The sequence below is a fragment of the Chiloscyllium plagiosum genome, unplaced genomic scaffold (assembly GCF_037043375.1).
Source record: "Chiloscyllium plagiosum isolate Xiang-an unplaced genomic scaffold, Cpla_swu_hap1 HiC_scaffold_2, whole genome shotgun sequence".
Taxonomy (NCBI): Eukaryota; Metazoa; Chordata; class Chondrichthyes; order Orectolobiformes; family Hemiscylliidae; genus Chiloscyllium; species Chiloscyllium plagiosum.
The window spans coordinates 36,417,919-36,443,782 of record NW_028270140.1 but is presented as its reverse complement, the minus strand read 5'-3'; the positions used below and the strand labels follow the sequence as shown (position 1 = coordinate 36,443,782).

The 25,864-nt window shown below is 43.2% G+C and overlaps 1 protein-coding gene across 1 annotated transcript in view; it reads right to left on the bottom strand.

The window, feature by feature from the left end:
* Positions 1–25,864, bottom strand: part of hsdl2 (hydroxysteroid dehydrogenase like 2) — a 131,881-nt gene that overhangs the window by 61,745 nt on the left and 44,272 nt on the right. The window contains exons 3-4 of the mRNA XM_043715880.2: positions 22,085–22,183; positions 12,883–12,997 (exon numbers count right to left, since the gene is read on the bottom strand). Of these exons, the coding sequence (XP_043571815.1) occupies positions 12,883–12,997; positions 22,085–22,183 (214 nt within the window). The remainder of the gene's footprint in view (positions 1–12,882; positions 12,998–22,084; positions 22,184–25,864) is intronic.

Genomic DNA, 25,864 nt, shown 5'->3' with positions numbered 1-25,864 from the left:
GAAACTGATTTTTAAAAAAAAGCTACCTCAGTAAAATTGGAACATGTCGATTGCTGCAAAATGTCAGATGCATATACTTCTTTATGTTGTATGCAAGCGTTTTGCATTCATGAAAGTCTGTGGTAAAGTGCTCATGTCAAGTTCTTTCTGTTTCCTCAAACTCACGAGGTAAATGAGCGATGTAGTAAGTATGAAGCTTGGTAATTTGCACTGCTTCTGAATGAGGTGCCAAGAATATATTCCTATAATGTTTGAGTAAAATTTGTATTGACTGAAGGACTGAAGTACAGTCTGAAGGACTGTTCATCTGGTAAATCGGTGACGGTGACTGTCAAAAGAAGAGTAGGGAGGTTCTCTGTGGTGTCACAAGTCAATACCATATTGTCTGGTCAATGTTGCAAAGGTGTTTACGGGATCTTACTGTATGAAAACTGCTGTGTTTCCGACAATAAACCAGTGACCCCACTAAAAACAAAATCAAGGTATCCTGTGATGGGCGATACATAAATGCAGTTTTTCTTTCCTTAAGGAATGCCATGAAACAGTTCAATGCTTAACATTTCTTAATCTGACCAAGCTATTCTTAGTGAAATCAAACCAGGTCACAGCCTTGTGCACCAAAGAGGAGTAAACTTTACCACAGATTCACACAACCAACTCTCTCCAGACTTGTCAAGCTCCTCTGCTTATTTTACGTTTCTCTCCAAAAGGTCAGAGGTCTCAGCAGAGGGCAGGAGTTAATTCTCAATTGCTGCTTTGTGTGTACTGAAGTCTTGCAGTGACAGAGTCAATAATGTGTCCATGCTCCTTCATTATTCCAAAGCTTCCTCTGGATCTGCTGTAAGAGCCATGTGCTGGAGAGTATTGTTAAGACACTGTGAGTGCTGTAATACAGTGAGACCCACCTTGTCGATACATGTCTCATAAATGGTTCAAATTCCATACCGAAGCCAAAAGGAATTCTACCCAAAACCATAGCTGAAATCAGGCATAAAATAAATAGCTTGCCTGCCGCAAACACAACTCCAGTTTGTTCTGTACATTGAAAGGAGCCAATGCTTTTGTGTTTAGTGACGAGTAAGAGGACAACAGAACCGTTGAAAAACTAAGAGTAACAGAACAGAAAATCAAAACAGCAGTTTAAAAAAAATCAGGATGAGCTTTGATGAAGAAAGCTATCAGTTTCAGTCGAGAAACTGATTTAAAAATATAGAAATGAAAACTTACAGTCAGCTAACGCATTTCACAGACATCTCAAAATGCATTCCGAATGAAGGGCTTATGCCCAAAAGGTTGACTCTCCTGCTCCTTGGATGCTGCCTGACCGGCTGTGCTTTTCCAGCACTACACTCTTCAACTCTGACCTCCAGCATCTGAGGTCCTCACTTCCTCCTCAATGAAGGCCAGTGTGACTTCAACACTGATCACCTGCACTTTGGGTGGCACGGTGGCTCAGTGGTTAGCACTGCTGCCTCACAACGCCAGTTACCCTGGTTTGATTCCAGCTTTGGGTGATTGTGTGTGTAGAATTTGCATATTCTCCCCGTGTTTGCATGGGTTTCCTCCAAGTGCTCAAGTTATCTCCCACAGTCCAAAGATGTGTAGGTTAGATCAATTAGTCATGCTAAAATACATCATAACAGCCAGGGATGCGCAGACTAGGTGGATTAATCATGGGAGATGCAGGGTTACAGGGATTGGCTTAAGGGGGTGGGTCTAGGTGGGTTCTCTTTGGAGGGTCGGAGTTGACATGATGGGCCAGATGGCTTTCTTCCACACTGTAGAGATTCTGTGACTGACAGTGAGCAATGGAGATAGCACGCAATTAGCTGGACACATACATTTCACTACATCTGCCACAATTCTTGGGAATGTTTCTGTGTTTATTTGATTTCTCTTTTATTTCTCTTTTTGCAAGTCGTTTTACTGACCCTGTTCCACATTTAATGTTACTGAGAGTCATGCAACCACATTATTCAGGACATGTCAATCTCCCTGCTTGATTTCTCTTTACAAAGAGGCACCTATGGTCAGAGGGTTTTGTGTTACTAATGGAATGAGCCATGTATAATAATATACATTTATCTGGCAATTTAATGTCATAAAACCTTACAAGGTGCTTCACAGGATCGACTGTCAAACAAACTTTAACATCAAGTCAAATAAAGAAGATATTCAGACATGGCCAAAGTCTGCAGTCATTGAGGTAGCTTAAAGAAATAAAGAGACAGAGATTTATGGGATAAATTACAGAGTGGAGAGTGCAGGCAATGATGGAGCCATGAAATTCAGGAGTGCATAAATTCAGGAGTCCAGAATTTAAGGAGCGCAAAGACCTCAGAGGGTTGAAGGAGATTCGAGACAGACATGGGGTGAGGCCATGGAAGGACCAAAAAAACCAAGAGGGAGTCACACGCTTGACTATTCTTGTAAACCAAAGATTCAACAATCAACTGAAACCTGTTTTGAGTTTGGCCCTTTTATATAAGCTTTTAATAATTACAGTCTGTGGTCAGAGTGCTTTGTCAAATTGAGTTTGGGTTCTTTTGCTGAGTCATGACCACTTCTTCCACAATTGGAAACTAAGATGGTGATCCTGTACAAGGGTTGGGGCCAACATTAAGGACTTGTATTTTATTTGTTAATGGGATGCACACGCTGCTGGCTGGGCCAGCACTTACTACCTATTTATTGCCCAAATTGCCCAGAGAGAGTCAACCACATCTCTGTGGATTTGGAGTCACACTTAAACTAGACCAGCTAAAGACTGAAGATTTTCTTCCCAAAAGGGCACGAGTGAGCCAGATGGGATTTTATGACATTTGACTCCATTCAGCTGGCTTTTCATTCCAGAGTTTGATTGATTGAATTCAAATTTCACCATCTGCCAAGGTCGGATTCAAACCAATATGCTGAGAACATTAGCCCAGAATTCTGGATTACTTGTCCAATACCTCTGCACCATTGCCTCCCCCCATTATGAGTTAGAGGGAACAAGGACTGACATGCAAAGGTACGTTTTGAAAAAAAATTCAAGTAAAAACACATCCATCATGAACAAGCCAACCTTGGCATTCTGGTTAGGCAGGAGGTCTACTGCCTTTGGTGGTGAGTTAGCGTTCATTCAGAGAATCAAAGTTTTTTTTGTGACAACATGCAATTTTAAATGCCTGTTATGGTCTGACGTTAAAACATTGATGATGAACATTCCAACAGTCTTTCAATCATAGTCTAAAGCTCTGCAGGTCAGGTGAATTGGCCATGCTCAATTGCCCACAGTGTTCGGGAATGTGTAGGTTAGGTGCATTAGTCAGGGTAAATGTAGAGTAATAGGGTAGGGGAATGGGTCTGGGTAGGTTATTCTTCGGAGGGTCGGTATGGACTTGTTGGGCTGAATGGTCTGTTTCTACATTGTAAAGATTATTTGATTCTATTGAGACATACAATCATAGAGATGTACAGCATGGAAACAACTCATCCATGTCCTCTACAAATCCTAAATTCACCGCATCCCATTTGCCAGCATTTGGCCCACATACCTTTAAAATTCTTCTTATTCATATATCCATCCAGATGCCTCTTAAACGTTGTAATTGTACCAGCCTTCGCCACTTGGTCTGGCAGCTCATTCCATACATGCACCTCCCTCGGCGTGAAAACGTTGCCTCTTAAGTCCCTTTCAAATCTTTCTCCTCTCACCTTAAACCTACGCCCTCTAGTTTTGGATTCCCCTAACCTGAGGAAAAGACTTTGACTATTCACCTTATCCATAAGGCCCCTCAAGATTTTATAAACTTCTATATGCACACCCTAAGTCTCCAATGCTCCAGGGAAAATGGCAACAATCTATTCAGCCTCTCCCTATATCTCAGAACCACCAAACCGAGCAACATCCTTATAGATCTTATCAGAACCATTTCAAGCTTCACAAGATCTTTCCTACAGCAGGGACTTCAGAATTGAACACAGTATTCCAAAAGTGTCCTAACCAAGTCCTGTACAGCCACAATATGACCTCCCAACTCCTATACTCAATGCACTGACCAATAAATGCAAACAAACCAAATGCCTTCTTCACTACTCTGTCTAACTGCAGTTCTGATTTGGAGATGCCGGTGTTGGACTGGGGTGTTTAAAGTTAAAAATCACACAACACCAGGCTATAGTCCAACAGGTTTAATTGGAAGCACACTAGCTTTCGGAGTGACGCTCCTTCATCAGGTGGTAGTCTAACTGCAATTCCACTTTCAAAGAATTGTGAACCTGCACTCCAAGGTCTGTTTGTTCAGCAACACTCCCCAGGACCTTACCATTAAGCATACAAGTTCTACCCTGATTTGCTCTACCACCTCACATTTATCTAAATTAAACTCCATTTGCCACTCCTCAGCCCATTGGCCCAACTGATCAAGGTCCTGTTATACTGTGAGATAACCTTCATTGCTGTCCACTACAACATCAATTTTGGTGTCACCTGCAAACTTACTAACCATACCTCCTATATTTACGTCCAAATCATTTATATAAATGACAAAAAGCAGAGGAACCAGCACCATTGCTTGCAGCATATCACTGGTCACAGGCCTCCAGTCTGAAGAGCAACCATCCACCACCACCCTCTCTGTCTCCTACCTTCAAGCCAAATTGTATCCAACTGGCTAGGTTAACTAGGAATCTTTCCCACTCTTACCACCTGCCATTATTGTGTGGGGAATAATCAAATCGCCACAGTGTGGAAGGAGGCCTATCAAGTCAACACCAGCCCTCCGAAGAGCACCCCATCCAGACTAACCCCCCTACTCTATCCCTGTTACCCTGTATTTCCCATGGCTACCTACCTACACGTCCCTTCATTGTGGGAGGAAACTCACGCAGGCACAGGGAGAATGTGCAAACTCCACAGTAGCCCAAGGTTGGAATTGAACCTGGGTTCCTGGTGCTGTGAGGCAGCAGTGCTAACCAATGAGCTACCATGCCACCCATAGTGGGAAGCAACGTGTGGTTGGCAATTGATCTGCTTAGCTCCAAAATGAACTCACCTTCTTTGGCCATCAAGTCTTATAGTGGGAACGAAATCCAAAATTTCTGGCACAGAGGCAGGGATGCAACCCATTGAACCACATGACCTCTGTCCTGTGACCTTTACTGGGAATTCAGTTTCATCCCGTCTATTTGATAGACTGCAGTGATCAAAAATCATCTGGGTTTTGGCTACACAGCCTGTTAATAAATAGTACTTTGACAGCAAACCTTTAGGCAAAAGTGAGGACTGCAGATGCTGGAAATCAGAGTCTAGATTAGAGTGGTGCTGGAAAAGCACAGCAGGTCAGGTAGCATCCAAGGAGCAGGAAAATCGACGTTTTGGGTAAAAGCCCTTCATCAGGACTTAAGGCAGGGAGCCTGCGGAGCGGAGAGATAAATGGGAGGGGAGTAAGGGTGGGGAGAAGGTAGCAAAGAGTGGGGATGGAGGTGATAGGTCAGAGAGGGGGGTAGGTGGGTGGGCAGGAAGATTGGCAGGTAGGACAGGTCATGAGGATGGTGCTGAGCTGGAAGGTTGGAACTGGGATAAGGTGGGGGGAGGGGAAATAAGAAAACTGATGAAGTCCACATTGATGCCCTGGGGTTGAAATGTTCCGAGGCGGAAGATGAGGCGGTGTTTCTCCAGGTGTTGGGTGGTGAGGGAGCGACGGTGGAGGAGGCCCAGGACTTGCATGTCCTCGGCAGAGTTGGAGGGGGAGTTGAAATGTTGGGCCACGGGGCGGTGGGGTTGATTGGTGTGGGTGCCCTGGAGAGGTTCTCTGAAGCGCTCTGCGAGAAGGTATCCAGTCTACCCAATGTAGACCGCATCGGGAGCAACGGATATAATAAATGACATTGGTGGATGTGCAGGTGAAACTTTGAAGGATGTGGAGGGCTCCTTTGGGGCCTTGGATGGAGGTGAGGGGGGAGGTGTGGGCGCAGGTTTTGCAATTCCGGCGGTGGCAGGGGAAGGTGCTAGGATGGGTGGGTGCGTGGTTTGTTGGAGGGAATGGACCTGACCAGGTAGTCACAGAGGGAACAGTCTTTGCGGAAAGGGGTGGGGAGGGAAATATACCCCCGGTGGTGGGGTCCGTTTGGAGGTGGCGAAAATGTCGGCGGATGATGCGGTTAATGTGAAGGTTGGTAGGGTGGAAAGTGAGGACCGGGGGGCTCTGTCCTTGTTATGGTTGGAGCGGTGTGGTTTGAGGGCGGAGGTATGGGATGTGGATGAAATGCATTGGAGGGTATCTTTAACCACGTGGGAAGGGAAATTGCGGTCTTTAAAGAAGGAGGCCATCTGGTGTGTTCTGTGGTGGAAGTGGTCCTCCTGGGAGCAGATACTGTGGAGGCGGAGGAATTGGGAAGACAGGATAGTATTTTTGCAGGAGGTAGGGTGGGAAGAGGTGTAATCCAGGCACTTGTGGGAGTCAGTGGGTTTGTAAAAAAAATGTCAGTGTCAAGTCGGTCGTCATTAATGGAGATGGAGAGGTCCAGGAAGGGGAGGGAAGTGTCAGAGATGGTCCAGGTGAATTTAAGGTCGTGGTGGAATGTGCTGGTGAAGTTGATGAATTGCTTAACCTCCTCGCAGGAGCACGAGGTGGCGTCAATGCAGTCATCAATGTAGCAGAGGAAGAGGTGGGGAGTGGTGCCGGTGTAATTACGGAAGATGGACTGTTCTACGTAGCCAACAAAGAGACAGGCATAGCTGGGGTCCATACGGGTGCCCATGGCTACCCCTTTGGTCTGGAGGAAGTGTGAGAATTTGAAGGAGAAATTGTTAAGGGTGAGGACCAGTTCAGCCAAACGAATGAGAGTGTCGGTGGAAGGGTACTGTTGGGGATGTCAGGAGAGGAAGAAACGGAGGGCTTGGAGGCCCTGGTCATGGTGGATGGAGGGGTACAGGGATTGGATGTCCATGGTGAAGATGAGGCATTAGGGGCCGGGGAAACGGAAGTCTTTGAGGAGTTGGAGGGCATGGGTGGTGTCTCTAACGTATGTGGGGTGTTCCTGGACTGGAGGGATAGGACAGTATCGAGGTCGGTGGAGATGAGTTCGGTAGGGCAGGAGGATGCTAAGACAATGGGTCAGCTGGGGTGGTCAGGCTTTTTGATCTTGGGAAGGAGGTAGAATCGGGCATTGCAGGGTTCCTGGACTATGAGGTTGGAAGCTGTGGGTGGGAGATCTCCTGACGTGACGAGGTTGTGTATGGTCTGGAAGACGTTGGTTTGGTAATGGGGGGGGGGGTGGGGTCATGGTTGAGGAGGTGTCTTCAAGTTGGCGCCTGGCTTCAGCGGTGTAGAGGTCAGTGCGCCAGACTACCGCTGCACCCCCTTTATCTGCTGGCTTGATGTGAGGTTGGGATTGGAGCAGAGGGAGTGGAGGGCTGCGCGTTGTGAGTGAGAGAGGTTGGAGTGGGGTAGACAGGTTGAGACAGTTAATGTCTTGGGGGCAGTTAGAAATTAAGAGATCAAGAGCGGGTAATAGGCCAGCACAGGGTGTCCAGGTGAATGGAGTGTGTTGGAGGCGAGTGAAGGGGTCCTCGGAAGGTGGGCGGGAGTCCTGATTGTAAAAGTAAGCTTGGAGGCGGAGGCGGTGGAAGAAGTGCTCAACATCACGGCATGTATTAAATTCAGTGATGTGTGGGCGGAGGGGGATGAAGGTAAGGCCTGTGCTGAGGACTGATCATTCGTCCTCAGTGAGGGGGAGGTCTGAGGGAATGGTGAAAACTCGGCAGGGCTGGGAGCTAGGACCTGGTGTAGGTGTGGAGCTGGGAGTGGGGGCGGAGCCTATAACTGGAGTGAATGTGGTGGTAGGGGGATTGGGGGTGGAGTCATGAGCAGGGGTGGGGTCCCCCTCAGGGCTCTGGGGGGCAGGGATGGTGACTGTGGGATCTATGGGGGGGGGCCAAGTCAGCAGTATGCAGGTGAGTGACGTTGGTGGGGGTGGAAGTGGTGGTGAACCTTTAGTTCCAGTGTGTTAAATCTCCAATTTCCAATGAGTTCAGGACCGTGACATTTAATAAAGTCTTCCTCAGTTTCTATGCTTGAGCAAATTCAAGGAGATATCCATGGAACGAATGTACATTTCATAGAAACAGGCCATTCAGCCCATCAGGTCCTTGCTGCACACAAGCACTGCCTCCATTCAGCATATCCCTCCAGTCCTTTCCACTCCTTCTGCTCACCTAATTCTGATGTATTTCGCTGCATAGATACCTTTTGTATGGAAAGAGAATGGCATTCAATGATCATTAGAACTCCAAGAAGTCATATAGTCATAGAGATGTACAGCATGGAAACAGACCCTTCCGTCCAACTCGACCATGCTGACCAGATATCCCTTCCGTCCAACTCGACCATGCTGACCAGATATCCCTTCCGTCCAACTCGACCATGCTGACCAGATATCCCAAGCTAATCTAGTCCTACCTGCCAGCGCCCGGCCCATATCCCTCCAAACCCTTCCTATTCATACACCCATCCAAATGCTTCTTAAATGTTGCAATTGTACCAGCCTCCACCACATCCTCTGGAAGCTCACTTTGAATGACAATAAAAGGAACAGTGATTTCATCTGCACAAAGAGTTAATGGCAAACCACACCAGCCCTGTGCAATTAATCCAGAAGATGTGGAATTAATTGTTATACAGTCATAGAGATAAACAGCACAGAAACAGATCCTTTGGTCCAATCCATCAATGCCGACCAGATATCCTAAATTAATCGAGTCCCATTTGCCAAGAATTGGCCCATGACCCTCTCAACCCTTCTTATTCATGTACCTATACAGAAGTCTTCTAAAAATTGTAATTGTATCAGCCTCTACACTTCCTCTGGCAGCTCATTCCATACATGCACAACTCATTGCATGAAAATGTTGGCCCGTAGGTCCTTTTTAGAGTCATAGAGATGTACAGCATGGAAACAGACCCTTCGTTCCAACCCGTCCATGCTGACCAGATATCCCAACCCAATCTAGTCCCAACTACCAGCACCCAGCCCATATCCCTCTAAACCCTTGCTATTCATATATCCATCCAACTGCCTCTTCAATGTTGCAATTGTACCAGCCTCCACCACATCCTCTGGCAGCTCATTCCATACACGTACCACCGTGTGTGTGAAAAAGTTGTCCCTTAGGTCTCTTTTATATCTTTCCCCTCTCACCCTAAACCTATGCCCTCTAGTTCTGGACTCCCAGACCCCAGGGAAAAGACTTTGTCTATTTATCCTATCTATGACCCCCATAATTTTGTAAACCTCTATAAGGTCACCCCTCAAGCCTCCGACGCTCCAGGGAAAACAGTCCCAGCCTGTTCAGCCTCTCCCTGTAGCTCAGATCCTCCAACCCTGCCAACATCCTTGTAAATCTTTTCTGAACCCTTTCAAGTTTCACAACATCTTTCCGATAGGAAGGAGACCAGAATTGCACGCAATATTCCAACAGTGGCCTAACCAATGTCCTGTATAGCCGCAACATGACCTCCCAACTCCTGTGCTCAATACTCTGACCAATAAAGGAAAGCATACCAAACGCCTTCTTCACTGTCCTATCTACCTGCAACTCCACTTTCAAGGAGCTATTAACCTGCACTCCAAGCAGCACTCCCTAGGACCTTACCATTAAGTGTGTAAGTCCTGCTCAGATTTGCTTTCCCAAAATGCAGCACCTCGCCTGAATTAAACTCCATCTGCCACTTCTCAGCCCATTGGCCCATCTGATCCAGATCCTGTTGTAATCTGAGGTAACCCTCTTCGCTGTCCACTACACCTCCAATTTTGGTGTCATCTGCAAACTTACTAACTGTACCTCTTATGCTCACATCCAAATCATTTATATAAATGACAAAAAGTAGAGAGCCCAGCACCGATCCTTGTGGCACTCCACTGGTCACAGGCCTCCAGTCTGAAAAACAACCCTCCACCACCACCCTCTGTCTTCTACCTTTGAGCCAGTTCTGTATCCAAATGGCTAGTTCTCCCTGTATTCCATGAGATCTAACCTTGCTAATCAGTCTCCCATGGGGAACCTTGTTGAATGCCTTACTGGAGTCCATATAGATCACATCTACTGCTCTGCCTTCATCAATCTTCTTTGTTACTTCTTCAAAAAACTCAATCAAGTTTGTGAGAAATGATTTCCCACGCACAAAGCCATGTTGACTATCCCGAATCAGTCCTTGCCTTTCCAAATACATGTACATCCTGTCCCTCAGGATTCCCTCCAACAACCTCCCCACCACTGAGGCCAGGCTCACCGGTCTATAGTTCCTTGGCTTGTCTTTACCGCCCTTCTTAAACCGTGGCACCATGTTTGCCAACCTCTAGTCTTCCGGCATCTCACCTGTGACTAACGACGATACAAATATCTCAGCAAGAGGCCCAGCAATCACTAGCTTCCCACAGAGTTCTCAGGTATACCTGATTAGGTCCTGGGGATTTATCCACCTTTAACCGTTTCAAGGCATCCAGCACTTCCTCCTCTGTAATCTGGACATTTTGCAAGATGTCACCATCTATTTCCCTACAGTCAATATCTTCCATATCCTTTTCCACAATAAATACTGATGCAAAATATTCATTTAGTATCTCCCCCATTTTCTGTGGCTCCACACAAAGGCTCTTTCCCCTCTCATGCTAAATTTATGCTTATGTGAGTTTCACCTCAACTGTAAAGCCAAGGGTCACTCACACTGAACCAGCACCCAAAATATCTGCATCACGCTCAAATGGAAGTTGCAAACGGAAAAGGTAAAATGATAGCAGACAAAGTCAGAGTCAGCTGTAGCTCAGTTGGTAGCATGCTCACCTAGTAGACTCAAAGGTGACTCTCGGAGACTTCAACACAAAAATCTAAGCTGCCATTTCAGAGCTGTGGCATGGAGTGCTGCACTGTTGCAAGCACCACTTGATGGATGAGGCATTATACAGAGGTCTCGTTGGCTCACTCACATGGATAGAAAAGATTCTGTGGCATGGTTTTTTTTAAAAAAAGCAAGAATAGCATCTCTCTATTAACATCACACAAAAAGAAACTGTCCGTTATCACAGTGCTGGTTTTGGGAGGTTGCAGTATGCAAATTGGCTCCTGTGTTTCCAACAGATCAGTAAATAGTTTTCACAAATACATCACTGGCTATAAAATTGTTTTAAGATGTTCTGACACTGAGAGACATGCTGTATAAATGCAGGTCTTCATTCAAAGGATTAAAATGAGGAGATTTGGCTCCAGGAAAGTACAGTTTCTTTGTAAGGTGTGTTTCACATTTAGTGGGAACAATATGGGCGGCAAGGTGGCTCAATGGTTAGCACTGCTACCTCTGAGCGCCAGGGACCCGGGTTCAATTCCTACCTCAGGTGTCTTTGTGTGTGGAGTTTGCACATTCTCCTGTCTCTACGTGGATTTCCTCCGGGTGCTCCAGTTTCCTCCCACAGTCCAAAGATGTGCAGGTTAGGTGAACTGGCCATGCTAAATTGCCCGTCGTGTTAGGTGCATTAGTCAGGGGTAAATGTAGGGGAATGGGTTTGGGTGGGAAGCTCTTCAGAGGGTCGGTGTGGACTTGTTGGGCTGAAGGGCCTGTTTCCACACTGTAGGGAATCTAAACTAATCTAAAAATTATATTCAATATTGAAGTTTGAGAAGAATTAAGAAAGGTTTCTGAGACATAAATCTCAAACCGTGTGAACCAGCTGTTTGGAACACATGGACCCTAGGTCTTACCAAGTGGGGGACACAGAGTGAAAGCAAAAATGGATCACTAATTTAGTGAAAATCACTGGTTTTCAGATGGACTACATACTCTCACTAGTGATAATATGTAGTCCATCCTGAATACCGTGATTTTTCACTCAATTTGATGGACTTGTATTAACATATCTTATACAGGTTTAAAAGAAGCAAAAAGACAATGCTCCACCCAGAACAAGCGAGGACAGTTTATGGTTAACTTGAATTATTTAGCTGAATACTGTAGTGCAACAGGTCTTATGGTTAAAGTTGAGCACGGCTCCCATCAGGACGTTGTTGCAACACAGTTTTATGATGACATTTGTTTGAAAAACATCAACGTGAGCATCAGGACTGTTTTTCAAATGAACCAGTATAAGAGTCTGGTGTCTTGAAATGTGTGGAAATTAGTTAATCCTCCTTAATCTACCAAAATACTGCCACCCATTCCCTTGGGCAGTGGAGACAGAAGATGAGCAGCTGGCTGCCTAAGCAAGGTCAGCATCCACTCAACATCATCAAAAACATGAGAAGAATAAAAGAATTCCTTGCTCTTTGTTCCAAGATGACATAACTTCATTTAAACTCTTCAGTACTAACTTAAATAAATCCTTTCTCAATGAAGTTTCTGCATCAAAGCTACATTGTTGCCCCAAAATAATTCAAACAAGCGTCATATTTGACAAAGCTCATCCTTATTTTTAAAGCCTTTCCAGGTCTAACGTCTCCCTAATTCTAATATTATGTAATCCAACAACCTTTCAAGATTCTTGGTACTCCTCCAATTATGTTCCATCATTGGAGGCCATGCCTTCAATTACTTAGGCCATAATGCTGTGCGCAATTCCCTCCCTTCTTCTTTAGGATACTGTATAAAATCTCTCCTTGACCATCACTTTTGGTCACTTGTCCAAACAAATGTCCAAAGCCAAGACGGTGGTAACTTTTATTCAATAAAAGTTCCTGTGGGATTCCTGAGTTAAAGTTGCTAATTAAGTATCAAACGTTATCATCTTCATTAAAAAAATTTGAACATACATGCAATTTTCTTCCCTAATCATGTGGCACTTCCCAAGGTCTTCTGATCACTCACTGCAAGAAGACAGCCAAGGGTTGATAATTATTTAGACACTTACGTTAGATAAGTCCCCCTGGAGTTGATATTCATCATGAGGTCCACTTTCTTCATTGGCGTTTCCAGGGTCCCAGTTAGATTAATGGCACTAGCATTATTTATCAGTATATCTATACCTGTTGGAATAAATAAAAATCAATCACCAAAATAGTCTGCTCATAACCTGTCACCCCAATTGTTACCCACTTCTCTTGGAGGTGCAGATTCTTGGTGGGCTACTTGCTCCAATTCACTCTTACCATGAAGGATCAGTTATGATGCACTGCATTTCTGAATACAGCCTGACCCAGTGGAGTACGAGTCAGAAGGTCATGTGATCAAGCCCCACAACTGGACATGAGAAAATAATCTAAACTGAATACTACAGTGCAATACCGTAACATTATACTTGCCATCATTTGAATGAAGGGTTGAACTGCTCAAGACAATGTAAAATGCCCCGTAAGGCTAATGGATGAGCAAAGGAATTCATCTGGCATCCTGACCAGTATTCATTTCTCAGTCAACACCGCTAAAACAAGTTGGCTGCTTAAGGACAACGTCATTGCCAATTGCTCTTTGAGATTATACCGTGAAAATGTTGGGCACCCATGGTTGTAACAGCTCCTTCCAACACACTAGTCACACCTAGTCCCTTTTAAGTAATATTTAATCAGCCTATTTGGAGACATCAGGACATACCTCCAAAGCAGGGGAAACTTGAACCCAGACTTTCAAGTCCAAAGGTATGGACACTACTAGTGCACAACAGCCCTCCTATTCCTGAACAAACTGTCAAAGAGGTCATTACACACTTCTAGAGTAGGTGGGACTTGAACCAGGCCTCCTGGTATCAGATATAGGGACATTTGCATTGAACCACAAAAACTCCAATTGCTCTTTTCTTTCTTTTATATCCAGAAGTGCTCTTCCACACAAATTTTTCAATTACCAAATCACATATAATATTTCTTCATCAATTAACAACCACCAGTAAATCAGTGTTTCCTAATTGATTAAATTTACATGCAGAACTCACTAAGGACAATGTAAACCATCAAAGGTGAGGGAAAGGGGGAGGGGGCTAAAACAAAATCCAACCGGAAGGCGGGATAAAGCATCTACCCCCACTGTGGTGCCTCTGTAAAGGCATTGGGAGGACTGGTGGATACTACATGTGCTCCCTGTGTACGGGCACGACCCTGGGCGCAAAGGTAATTCCCCTTTTCCATCTACTGAGTCACTTAATTGTTCAATGCAACTGAGTCACTGAGACATTATTGAAGACTGCAAAGGTCCAGATCAACAGGCTGCCTTTTGCACTTTAACCACTGACAGATTTATTCTGATTGGAGAAATTTCTTTGTTCGCTCAGTCTGCACTTCAATGCACTACAACAGTCTAAACATATTCAATCCATACAGTTTCCTTGGATTATTTTACTACTTTAAACAAATGCAAGTGGTTCTTCTCTTAGTGCAGTCCTTTGATTTTTGAAGCAAGTGAACAAAAAGGAAGGTAATGATAGGATAGATAGAGTCCAACACACTATCACATGGAAAGAGGTCCTTTAGTCCATTGTGTGTGCCAATCATCAAGCATCAAGTCCCACTTTCCAGTATTTTACATCTCTATGACTCTCAGTCCCCCCTCAGCCTTCATTGCTCAAAAGGAAACAACCTCAGCCTATCTTCTTTTTCTTGATAACTGAATCACTCCAACCAAACAACATCCTGGTGAATCTCCTCTGCACCCTCACCAAAGTAATCATGTCCTTCCTGTAGTGTGATATCCAGAACTCCACAGAGTACACCAGCTATGGCCCAGCCAATGTCTTTTGCAGCTCCATCATAACCTCCCAGCTCTTATATTCTATGCATTTACTAATGTAGGCAAGTATCACATACACCTTCTTAACCACCCTATCCCCTTGTCCTGTTAACTTCAAGGATCAATGTACTTACAAACTAAGGTCTTGCTGATCCTCAGCACTGTCCATGGTCCAACCATTCATCACATTGGGACTAGATTAATTTAGGATATCTGGTCAGCATGGATGACTTGGACCAAAGGGTCTGTTTCCATGCTGTACATCTCTATGAGTTTATGTACTCCCTTGCCTTTTTAGGCTTCTCAAAATACATCCATGACTTCGAAGTGCTGGTGTTGGACTGAGGTGGACAAAGTTAAAAATCACACAACACCAGGTTATAGTCCAACAGGTTTAAGTGGAAGCACTAGCTTTTGGAGCACTGCTCCTTCATTAGGTGGTTGTAGAGTTTCAGCTTATACTCCACAACCACCTGATGAAGGAGCTACGCTCTGAAAGCTAGTGCTTCCAAATAAACCTGTCGGGACTATAATCCGGTGTTGTGTGCTTTTTAAGTTTGTCCAAAACACAGCATTCACACTTTTTGGGATTAAATTACATTTGCCATTGTTCCGCCCATCTGACCAACCCTTCTGTATTGGCCTGTAGTCTCAGCATTTACTCCTTGCTATTTACCTCACCACCAATTTTTGTGTCATCTGAGGACCTACTGAGCAAACCACTTATACATGTGTTTAAATAGTGAACATACCCTACAAACAACAAAGGACTCAGCACTAAAACCTATGGTATATCACTGGACAAAGGCTCCAGTCACAAAAACAACCTTTAACCAGAACCGTCTGCCATCTGTCACTCTGCCCAGCTTGGAACCAATTTGCTGAGGATTCCAGAGGCTCTTCCTTTCGTGACCAGTTTCCCATTCAACACTTTGTCAAAAGCCTTACTTAAGTCCACGTACACAACATCAACTGCACTATCTTCATCAACATACCTAGATACCTCCTCAAAAAAAGTTCAAATTTGTACGAAATGATCTCCCCGATAAAGCCATGTCGATTATCGAGTAATTATTGTTTCTGCGCCTTGGAATATTTTCCAAAGTCTCCATGTCTCTGATGTCAAACTCACTGGTCTACTGTTCCCTTGTTTATCCCTACCACCCATCTTCGCTAATGGTTCTGCATTAGCTGTTGTTCAGTCCTCTGGTATCTCTCCAGTGTCCAGAGAGGATTTGAAAATTAATGTTCCTTGCAATCTCATTCCTTGCCTCCCACAGCAATCTAGAATACATCTCATTGAGGACTGGTGATTTATCCTATTTTAAGCGTGCTAATACTGGCAGCTGACATTAGACTAACTGGAAAGGCAAATCATGTTTCTCAAATTTCCTAGAGTTTTTGAGGTTGTAACTAGTAGAAAAGATAGTGGAGAATCAAGGGGATGTGGTGCACATTGATTTTTTAGAAGACTTTTCTTCAGGACCCTCATTTAAGGTTAGTGGACAAAGTTAAAGCACTTGGGGTGAGGATAATATAACTGGCATGGGCTGTGAATTAGTTTACAGACTGAAAATAGAGAGTAGAATTAATTGAGTCTTTTTGCAAGTGGCAAGTAGTGACTACGGAGATACTGAAAAGGTCAGCGCTTTAATGCATCTATTCACAACACGTATAAATAATCTGGATGAGGGAACCAAATGGAACATTTCCATGTTTGCTGATGACACAACAATGGATCAAACTGAGAGTTGTGAGGAGGATGCAAGGAGGCTTCAGCATGACTTAGATGAGTGAGTGGGCAAATACACAGCAGATGCAAAAGAACTCGGCTAAATGTGAAGTTATACACTTCAGTGTGAGAAAGGAAAAATATTATACAAATGGTGAGATATTGGGATGTTTGGACATATGAAGAGATCTGGGTGTCCTAGTATATTAGTTAATGAACCCAGACAATGAGGTGCAGCAAGCAAATTGGAAGGCAAGTGATATATTGGCCTCTAGTGCAAGAAGATTAGAGTTCAGAAGTAGGTATGCCTTCCTGTAGTTGTATCAGGCCTTGGTAAGATTGCAGCTGGGAGTACTGTGTGCAGTTTTGGTTTCCCTCCATAAGAAAAGAGATGTTTGCCATTGAAGGAGTGCAGCTGAGGTTCACCAGGCTGATACTGGAGATAGCAGGACTGTCCTATGAAGAGAGATTTGTTTGATTGGAGCTTAGAAAATGAGAGGGGATCTGATTGAAATGCATAAAATTGTAATAGGGCTGTACAGACTAGATGGAGGAAGGATGTTTCCAATCAACAAGGAGACTAGTGCCAGAGACAGGATAGACCATTTAGAACAGAGATGAAGAAGCGTTTCTTCACTCAGAGTATAGTGAACATGTAGAATTCTCGAACACAAAAGGCTTTGGAGGCCAAGTCACTAAATATATTCAAGGAGGGTTTTTTTTTATTTTAAAGACATCAAGGGTTATGGAAAGACAGCTAGACTTGCTTGCATCTCCTTTCAACACTACAGAAAATTGTTGGCCTTGAACACTGACTATCTCCTTTTTAAATGACTCCCAATCTGCTCTGATGCAGATTTTCTTATCAGGAGTTGTGGCTAGATCCTGTCAAATTAAAATAGGCCTTTCACCATTTCAGAACCTTTATTTCCAGTCCAACTTTGGCCATTTTTTATAACCAATTTAAATCTGACTGAATTATGATCACAATCACCAAGTTGTTCCTTCCTGAGATTTCTACCAATTACCCAGATGTTCCTCCAAAATTCAGTCCAGCACTGCCTCCTCTCTTGAAGGGTTTTCTATCTGTTGGCTTAAAACTTTCTCCAGTACATAATTCAAGAAACCTTTCACAAGAAAAAAGCCTTTCATACTTTGTCTATCTCTGTTAATATTGGAGAAGCCAAAATCCCCTATTAATACCCTATTCTGAGATTTGCCATCATATCTGCCCTTCTATATTTCCCTGATGGTTTGGAGGTTTACAGTACACCCCAATACCATGATTGCCTTCTTAGCTTTTAAATTCTACCCATGGTCCCTCAATTGAGGAACTTTCAAAGATATAATTTCTCCTTATTGAAGCAAGTGACTCTTTGATGACTATCGCAACAGCAGCTCCTTTCTTATCTCATCCCATATTTTTCCTTTTATAATCTCCTCCCATGTGTTGCCTGAAGATTTATTCAAATACATTCATACCGTTTCTGGAGAATTATGGCACAGGGCTATTAAAATATAAGTGTTGGCAAAAGGTGAGGAGGATCTTTACAATACATTAAAACTCAAAGTACAGACAGTGTATTCAATGACCTGCATGTTGTTGCAATCAATGTTACATCAACTCTATGTTTGTATAAAAACAACCCAGGTCCCTAGTTTTGCTAACAATGTTCTCTCTACTTTGTCTGCCACATTACTCAGATGAGCAAGCTCCAAGTTTCAGGGACACATACTTACTGGTGTGTGCTGCAACACTTTTCAAGGGTGGAATGACATAGTGGTCTATTACTATGAATTCTAAGACCAACTGGTCCAATTCAGAGTAGAAGACAAAACACCATACACATCACATAATTCCTTTGCAATTCTGGGGTCAGGTTTTTGGTCAGAGATGCATATTATCCCAAGTTCTGGTGTGTATATATCGCAAAAAAAATCGAAGAAATTTTCTGGCTCGTCAGTTAAGAGAAATGAAATCAGGAATGATGCTTTAGGATTTATTTTCATTCTCATTCTTCTTCATGCTAGAACTTAGCAACCTCCGGAATTGACAATATTAATTGTGATGTAGTCGTTGCCATGGCTGCATGGTGTCAAAAATCACAAGATGGAAATTTGTTATAACTTTCAACTTACTGATTGAAAAAAAGTATCCGTACAGGATTTAGTTGCATGATTCAACATTTGTTCTGCTCCACCAGATAACCATCAAGGACCCCTCGCCCTTCTCTTCAAGTTGGAGATAGAGAACATAATTCAATTCGGGAGAATGGTTCCTGGGATGAGGAACTTCAGTTTTTGAAATAGATTGGAGAAGTTCAGACTGTTTGCCTGGGAGAAAAGAACATTGGGAAAGGATTGGATAGTGGTATTCAAAATCATGAGGGGTCTGGACAGAATAGATAAGGAGAAATTGTGAAGGTATAACAAACAAGTGGGCACAGATTTAAAGTAAAAGGCAAAGGAAGCAAAAGTGAAATAAGGAAAAATCTGGATCTGGAATGCATCACCCCAGTGAGCATGAAGGCAGGTTCAATTGAAGCTTTCATGAGGGATTTGCAATGTTAGCTAAAAAAAAAAGGAGAAATCCGCATGGTTACCAGCAAGAGATGCAGAAAGACATGAGGTAAATTGCCCATTCATTCAGAGGGCCAGTAGAGACATGGCGGGCTGAAGATCCTCCTTCTGTGCTGTAATAATTCTGTGAGAAGAGAAAGGAGCAGGGGCTTGAAACCCGAGTCTGATCTGTTATTCAATCAGATCATGGCTGATTGATTCAACAGATGATGTTTCACTTCAACTTAACTTTCCTACCCTATTCCCATATCCCTCGATTCTCTCAGTTCCCAAAGAATAGATAGTTAGATCATAAAATGGGGATTAACTGTTCCCTTTCACACATGTAATTCAACCTTTCATTTGAACTTTCTAAGTGCCCTACTCGGAACAGTGAATCAGTGGATGGCTTTAGGACATACCAAGGAGGGTTTAAACTTATGCTTTAATGTGGTGATTCTTGTTAAAATGATGTGCATGTGTGCATGCATAACTACAGATCTCTGGATCCAGCCTAAAAATGGATCCTGTTGTTTGAATTGCACTGTGATGTTTGAATTGTGTGGTGATTTAAACACCTGCATTACACATTGAGGTAGCATATCAGTTTTATAAGCACATCAGTCCCTGGCAGATGGAAGCTATCACTCCACTGCTATGTCAGGATAACCCCTTACTCAAAATTAAATCAGTGATTAATGTGTGCAGTAAATGGGGCTTAAAATTAGCAAATTGCACTGCATGCAAATAAACCACTTAAGAAACCTTAAATCAGATACTGTCATGGTCAGGTAGATGTCTGGGCACTGGGTCTTTCAGAGCAGCCTTTTTAAGATGCAAACTATGGATTGCAGTTCATGCTAATCCATGCTGACCACCTCAAGGAAAGTTGCCTTAGCATCAAGTTGTTGCTGGGGAAATTCGGGACATTTCTACCCTAAGTCAAGATTCATAAATCTTAATTAGGATTTCTAAGTTTGGTTGCCACAGTTGCATTAAATTAATTTTGAACAGGACAAAATTGCCTTCAGAGAGGCTTCAAAGAAGACACTGGGATTTCTGCACTACCCAGGGGATAGCATTTGCCAGAAAAGGGCCTGTGGCTGGGGCAGCAAGTTGGGTTCAAGGGATAGTCTGAGTTTTGAGTTGACTAAAGAAACAGTTACAGTCATTAAGTATTCCAGACCAGCTTTACAATACAGTTAACCATTAGAATCCAATATTAGGGCTCAGTGTAATTGCTTGAAGAAAAGGATTAATGGTTTGTTGGACAATTCCATTTAGTATGAGAGAGGATGTATGCCACTGCAGAGAGAGGGGGATGGAGAAAGGCAGCAGCAGACTGGCTAAAGTGGAGCTAGGAGCCTTAGGAGTTAACGTAGTCTCCTCAGATACTGAAGCGATCAGTGTTCAATTGCAACAAGATCTGGACAATATTCAGGCTTGAAAATGTGTTGCTGGAACAGCGCAGCAGGTCAGGCAGCATCCAGGGAACAGGAGAATCGACGTTTCGGGCATAAGCCCTTCCTCTTATGCCCGAAACGTCGATTCTCCTGTTCCTTGGATGCTGCCTGACCTGCTGCGCTTTTCCAGCAACACATTTTCAGCTCTGATCTCCAGCATCTGCAGACCTCACTTTCTCCTCAATATTCAGGCTTGGGCTAACAAGTGGCAGGTAACATTCACACTACACAAAAACCAGGCAATGACCATCTCCAGTAAAAGACAATCTAACAGCTGCCCATTGACATTCAATGGTGTTACCGTCAGTGAATCCCTCACTATCAACATCCCAGGGTTACCATTAATCAGAAACTCAACTGGACTCACCGCATAAACACAGTGACAACAAGAACAAGTCAGAGGCTAGGAATGATGTGGCAAGTATCTCATCTTCTGACTCCCTAAACCCTGTCCAGCATCTAAAAGGCACAAGTCAGGAGTGTAATGGAATACTCCCTGCTTGCCGGGATACCTGCAGCTCCATCAACACTCAAGAGGTTTGAAACCATCCAGGATAAAGCAGCTGTCCTGACTGACTCCACACCATCAACATCTACTCCCTCCACCTCTGATATTCAGTCGACCAATGCGCACTATCTGCAAGATTCATTGTAGCAATTCACCAAAGATCCTTAGGCAGCACATTCCAAACCCACGACCACTTCCATCTAAAAGGTCAAGGGCAGCAGAAGAATGGAAACACTACCACCCTCAATTTTGTCTCCAAACTACTCATCACCCTGACTTGGAAATATGTCACCATTCCTTCAAAGTCCTGAATTTCCCTCCCTAAGGGCATTGTAGGTCATTGTACAGCACATGAACTGCAGCGACGCCAGAAGGCAACTCACCACCACCTTCTGACAGGCAGTAGGGATAGGCAATAAATGCTGGCCAGCCAGCGATGCCTATATGCTACAAATGAATTTTTAAAGCTGGAAATTTAAAGCTTCTTCATATGCCTGCTGTTTTAAGATTTTTTCCTTGAAATATTCAAGAACATGGCAGCAATGGGTGACGCAGTGGTTAGCACTGCTGCCTCACAATGCCAGGGAGCAGGTTTGATATTAGCCTGAAGTGGCTGCTTGTATGGAATTTGCACATTCTCCCCATGTCTGCATGGGTTTCCTCTGGTTGCTTCGGTTTCCTCCTACAGTCCCAAGATGTGCAGGTTAGGTGGACTGCCATGCTAAATGCAGAGTTACATGGATAGGGTGGATGGGCAGGCAGGGATCTGAGCGGGACATTCTTCAGAGGGTCAGCGTGGACTTGATGGGCTGAATGGCCTGTTTCACACTATAGGGATTCTATGACATCACAAGTCAAGTGGCTTCAGAGAATTAGAAAAGCTCCTTCAAGTCCTTGGATTCATAAGAGAGTGAAACCCTGAACCTTTTGTTCTACAGTATATCATGTTTCAATTAATGGAATGTTAAGTACTAGTTTTTGTTGTCAAAAACTTCTACTAGTTAATATACAAGTTAACAATACTGTGCCTTGTATGGTTATTCCTCCACAAGAATTTACAGACTTTGGATGACTTTGCACAAAGTACATAGATCCACAATAATAATAATAAACTCAGAAAATAAAACTGTACCTCCAAAGGTCTTCACTGCATTCTCCACTGCCTCACTGATTTGCTCCTCATTTTGCACATCGACAACACAGGGTAAAGCCTTGCCTCCAGCAGCTTCAACTGAAAAGGACAAAGAAAATTAATAATGCCTGTGGACAAGTGAAAGATCTATGGTATCTGTTTCTTCACCCGAGGGAATCAATTGATAGCCATGTGCATCACAAAGGGTATGTTTCAGCCAAATAAAACAGCAAGACAAAACTGAAAAGACAAAACACATTTGTCTAATTTCTAAAGCTGAAGTAGTTTGGTGTTGATGACGATTGAACCATTATGGGCCCGTCAACATACATCAGCCAACTGTATTAACTGCTTCTCACAAACGTCATTAGCAGCACTTTCTTATTCAAATAGGCAAATGACAACAAGGCATTGAAAAGGTCCTATTTTATGCTTTGAATTACAATGGACTCATCTGTGGTGGGTTTTGCCTGCATTAGAGAAGAAAATACAGTATTGTAAGGTGGCAGAAAGTACAATTTTACGAATCGCAAGTTACTGTTGTGAAACTTCTCATGTTACTAAATGCAGTGCAGAGCAAGAATGTACATCCCTTGCCAGATTGAACCTATAACTTATCCATTTAGTTAAAAATCACACAATACCAGGTTGCAGTCCAACAGGTTTATTTGGAAGCACTGGCTTTCGGAGTGCTGCTCCTTCATCAGGTGGTTGTGGAGTATATGATCGAAAGACACAGAATTTATAGCAAAAGTTTACAGTATGATGTAACTGAAATTATGTATTGAAAAAGACTAATATATGATTTCAGTTACATCACACTGTAAACCTTTGCTCTAAATTCTGTGTCTTTCTCATACTCCACAAACACCTGGTGAAGGAGCGGTGCTCTGAAAGCTAGTGCTTCCAAATAAACCTGTTGGACTATAACCTGGTGTTGTGTGACTTTTAACTTTGTGCACCCCAGTCCAACACCAGCATCTCCAAATCATGATTATCTATTTAGCTTGGTTAGGGAATCATCCAGGCGCAGACTACAAGGGAATTGTAGAAGTTGTATAATTTATCTAAAATTTATGCACCAGCATCACTAATCTTTAACAAATAACTCATTTTATTCCTGACAACCAGTAAAAAACAGCCATATCCATAAACTTTATTAAAAGGGGCAATCCAAACAGCTTCTTGCTCCAGGGAGTTTGCTCCTGAAATCAAGGAAGACAGACTTGTCCTTAAAGAATCTTCACAACCTCAGCACACTCTTCAGTGCTTTACAGCCACAGCAGTATTAGAGTGTGGTCTCTGTTGTCACATAGGAAACACAGCAGCCAATCTGCGCACAGCAAGATTGGAAGACAATTAGCCAGGACCATGAGATCCTACAAAATAGGAAGAAGAGTAAGCTGTTCAGGTTCTCGAGCTTATTTCACCATTCAATAGGATCATAGCTGATCAGACGCTCCTCACATCCATATTCCCACAACCTTTGATTTCCCTACTGATCAAGGATCTATCCAGCTTAATAAACACAAGGATATTGCCCCAAGACTCTCGGTGGCAAACAGTTCCAAAGACTAGATTGGGTTGGGATATCTGGTCAGCATGGACGAGTTGACCGAAGGGTCTGTTTCCATGCTGTACATCTCTATGACTCTGACTCTCCTCCTTCTGAGAAGAAATTCCTCCTCATCTCAGGCTAAAATTGACACCCTTTAATTTTGAGACTAAGCCCTCTGGATACCAGACTTTCCCATGAGAGGAAATATGCTCTCAGCAATAAAACAGATGTAAGGGAGTGAAGTTGGTGCATCTCTGAGAAACAGGAGAAAACATTTGGGTTCTGCATTTTTAATAAGTCTTAATTACTGCCAAACAACCTTTCTGATCTGAAAGTTTACTTTTACAAGTATTCTTCTTTCAGACTTAAAAATTATTATTGGAGACATTTTTAAGTATGCATTCTTTTGCTGATTTTAAAAATCTCTCTTTCAATTCCATTTTCCTTCTCTTCATTTTGATCTCTACATGAGTTGGCATCAAATTGCATGTTCTAATTGATACTTTCTGGTTCAGATTCAATCCATCTCAGAAAGAGATGTTTCCATCTATATGGTGAAGGAGACAACAGTTGCACTGACCTTTCACACTAGCCCCTGAGCCCTTGTGGAAGATGCCACACCCAAATGCTTTTGAAGCATGGCCAAATCCAATATAAAGCTCCATAGAAAGTCTATCAATTGCTTCTGATTAACATTAAACTCTGGGATAATGAGGCCACGCTGTGTCCCAGCATCCTCCAGTACCTCACCCGCAGAAAAATCATTGTCAACAGAAAACAAATGTGCAAATTCCAAAAGATGCTGATGAACAAATCTTAAAAGGAGAGCGCTTATAGATTGTTTGACTTCAAATAGTGTCACAGCAGAGGCCAGACCTGTCTCCATTGAATATACAATTTTCTGGCTGGATTTTATGAGGTAGTGGACCGACTGCTTCCCTCGGAGTCAGAAGTTACAGGTTCAAGGCCTCCTTCATGCATAGTCACAGAAGATGCCATTCAAGAAGGTTGATTATCAATCCGTGTGTCCAGCACACCAATGGCAGGCAATAAGAGCGGGACAGACTCCTGTACGGCCATGCTTCACATAACAAGCTGCCCGTCAAGTCATATCCTCTAAGGGCGGGTGAGCAACATTTTAAGAAAAGAAAACAAGCTTTGGATAAAAATGTACAAGCTTTGAAACAAATAAAAACAGAAACTGCTGGAGAAACTCAGCAGCTCTGGCAATACTTGTGAAGAGAAAACAGTTTTAAATGTTTGGAGTCCAGTGACCCTTCTTCAGAGCATTAATGCTGCTTTGCATGTCTCGTTTGTCACTAAACACAGGAAAGCATGAACTCTAAGCTTCCAGGTAGGTATCAGCACCAGGGCAAAAGGACCACTCCTTTCCTTCATAACCTTGGCATTGCAGAGTCTAAATGCAGCACTTCATTGAAAGTTGTCAAACCAAACCAATAAGGCGGCAAATGTGAGGCTTCACAACATAACGTACTTCACAACGTAATGTACAAGTTGTATTGGGAACATAGATGATCCAGTTTAAAAATGCTGATTCAGGTATATGCTCTTTGAGAAAATCTGGCTTAAATAACACCTTTGTAAGCAAAAATACTGGCTGCTTAAGCTGAAAGATCGAGACAGCTGGCAATCAGTCATCCAAATTCATTGAAATCACTGGAACAGCCACACAGTGCAATCTTTACCAATATTAATGAGGCCCCTATTCAAATATTGGAATAAGAACACATTTTTATTTTGGTTAAACATGTGCTTAAGCAACCAATGGGCTGACACACATCATGCAGTCATCAGTAGCCTAGTAACTAGCTAAAAATACATCTTCGCTTTCATGCTCTTCCAAGTAACAGGCACAACCTCCCTGGCCCATTCAATTCACTTGAAAGCAAGACAGACAATTGCCTGGAGACTCGATCCATTATATTGGTTACAGCTCCAAGCTGAATGCATGCAGTGGTAAGAACAGGTGCTATATAAATGGTACCTCATGCAATGCATGGGACACTTGTTCGTGGTTGTCTGCTGAAACAGTGCAAGCCCTGGGACTGCTTTTCAGCATTAAAAAGTTTTAAAAGCTCAGGTTTTTTTTGCAGGAGATTGACCAGGACATAAAACAAAATACACACCAAAGGAAGGCATTATACCTGGTAGAGATGACTGAATTTGTAAAAGAATTATGGAGCAGTTCTGAACAGCAGATG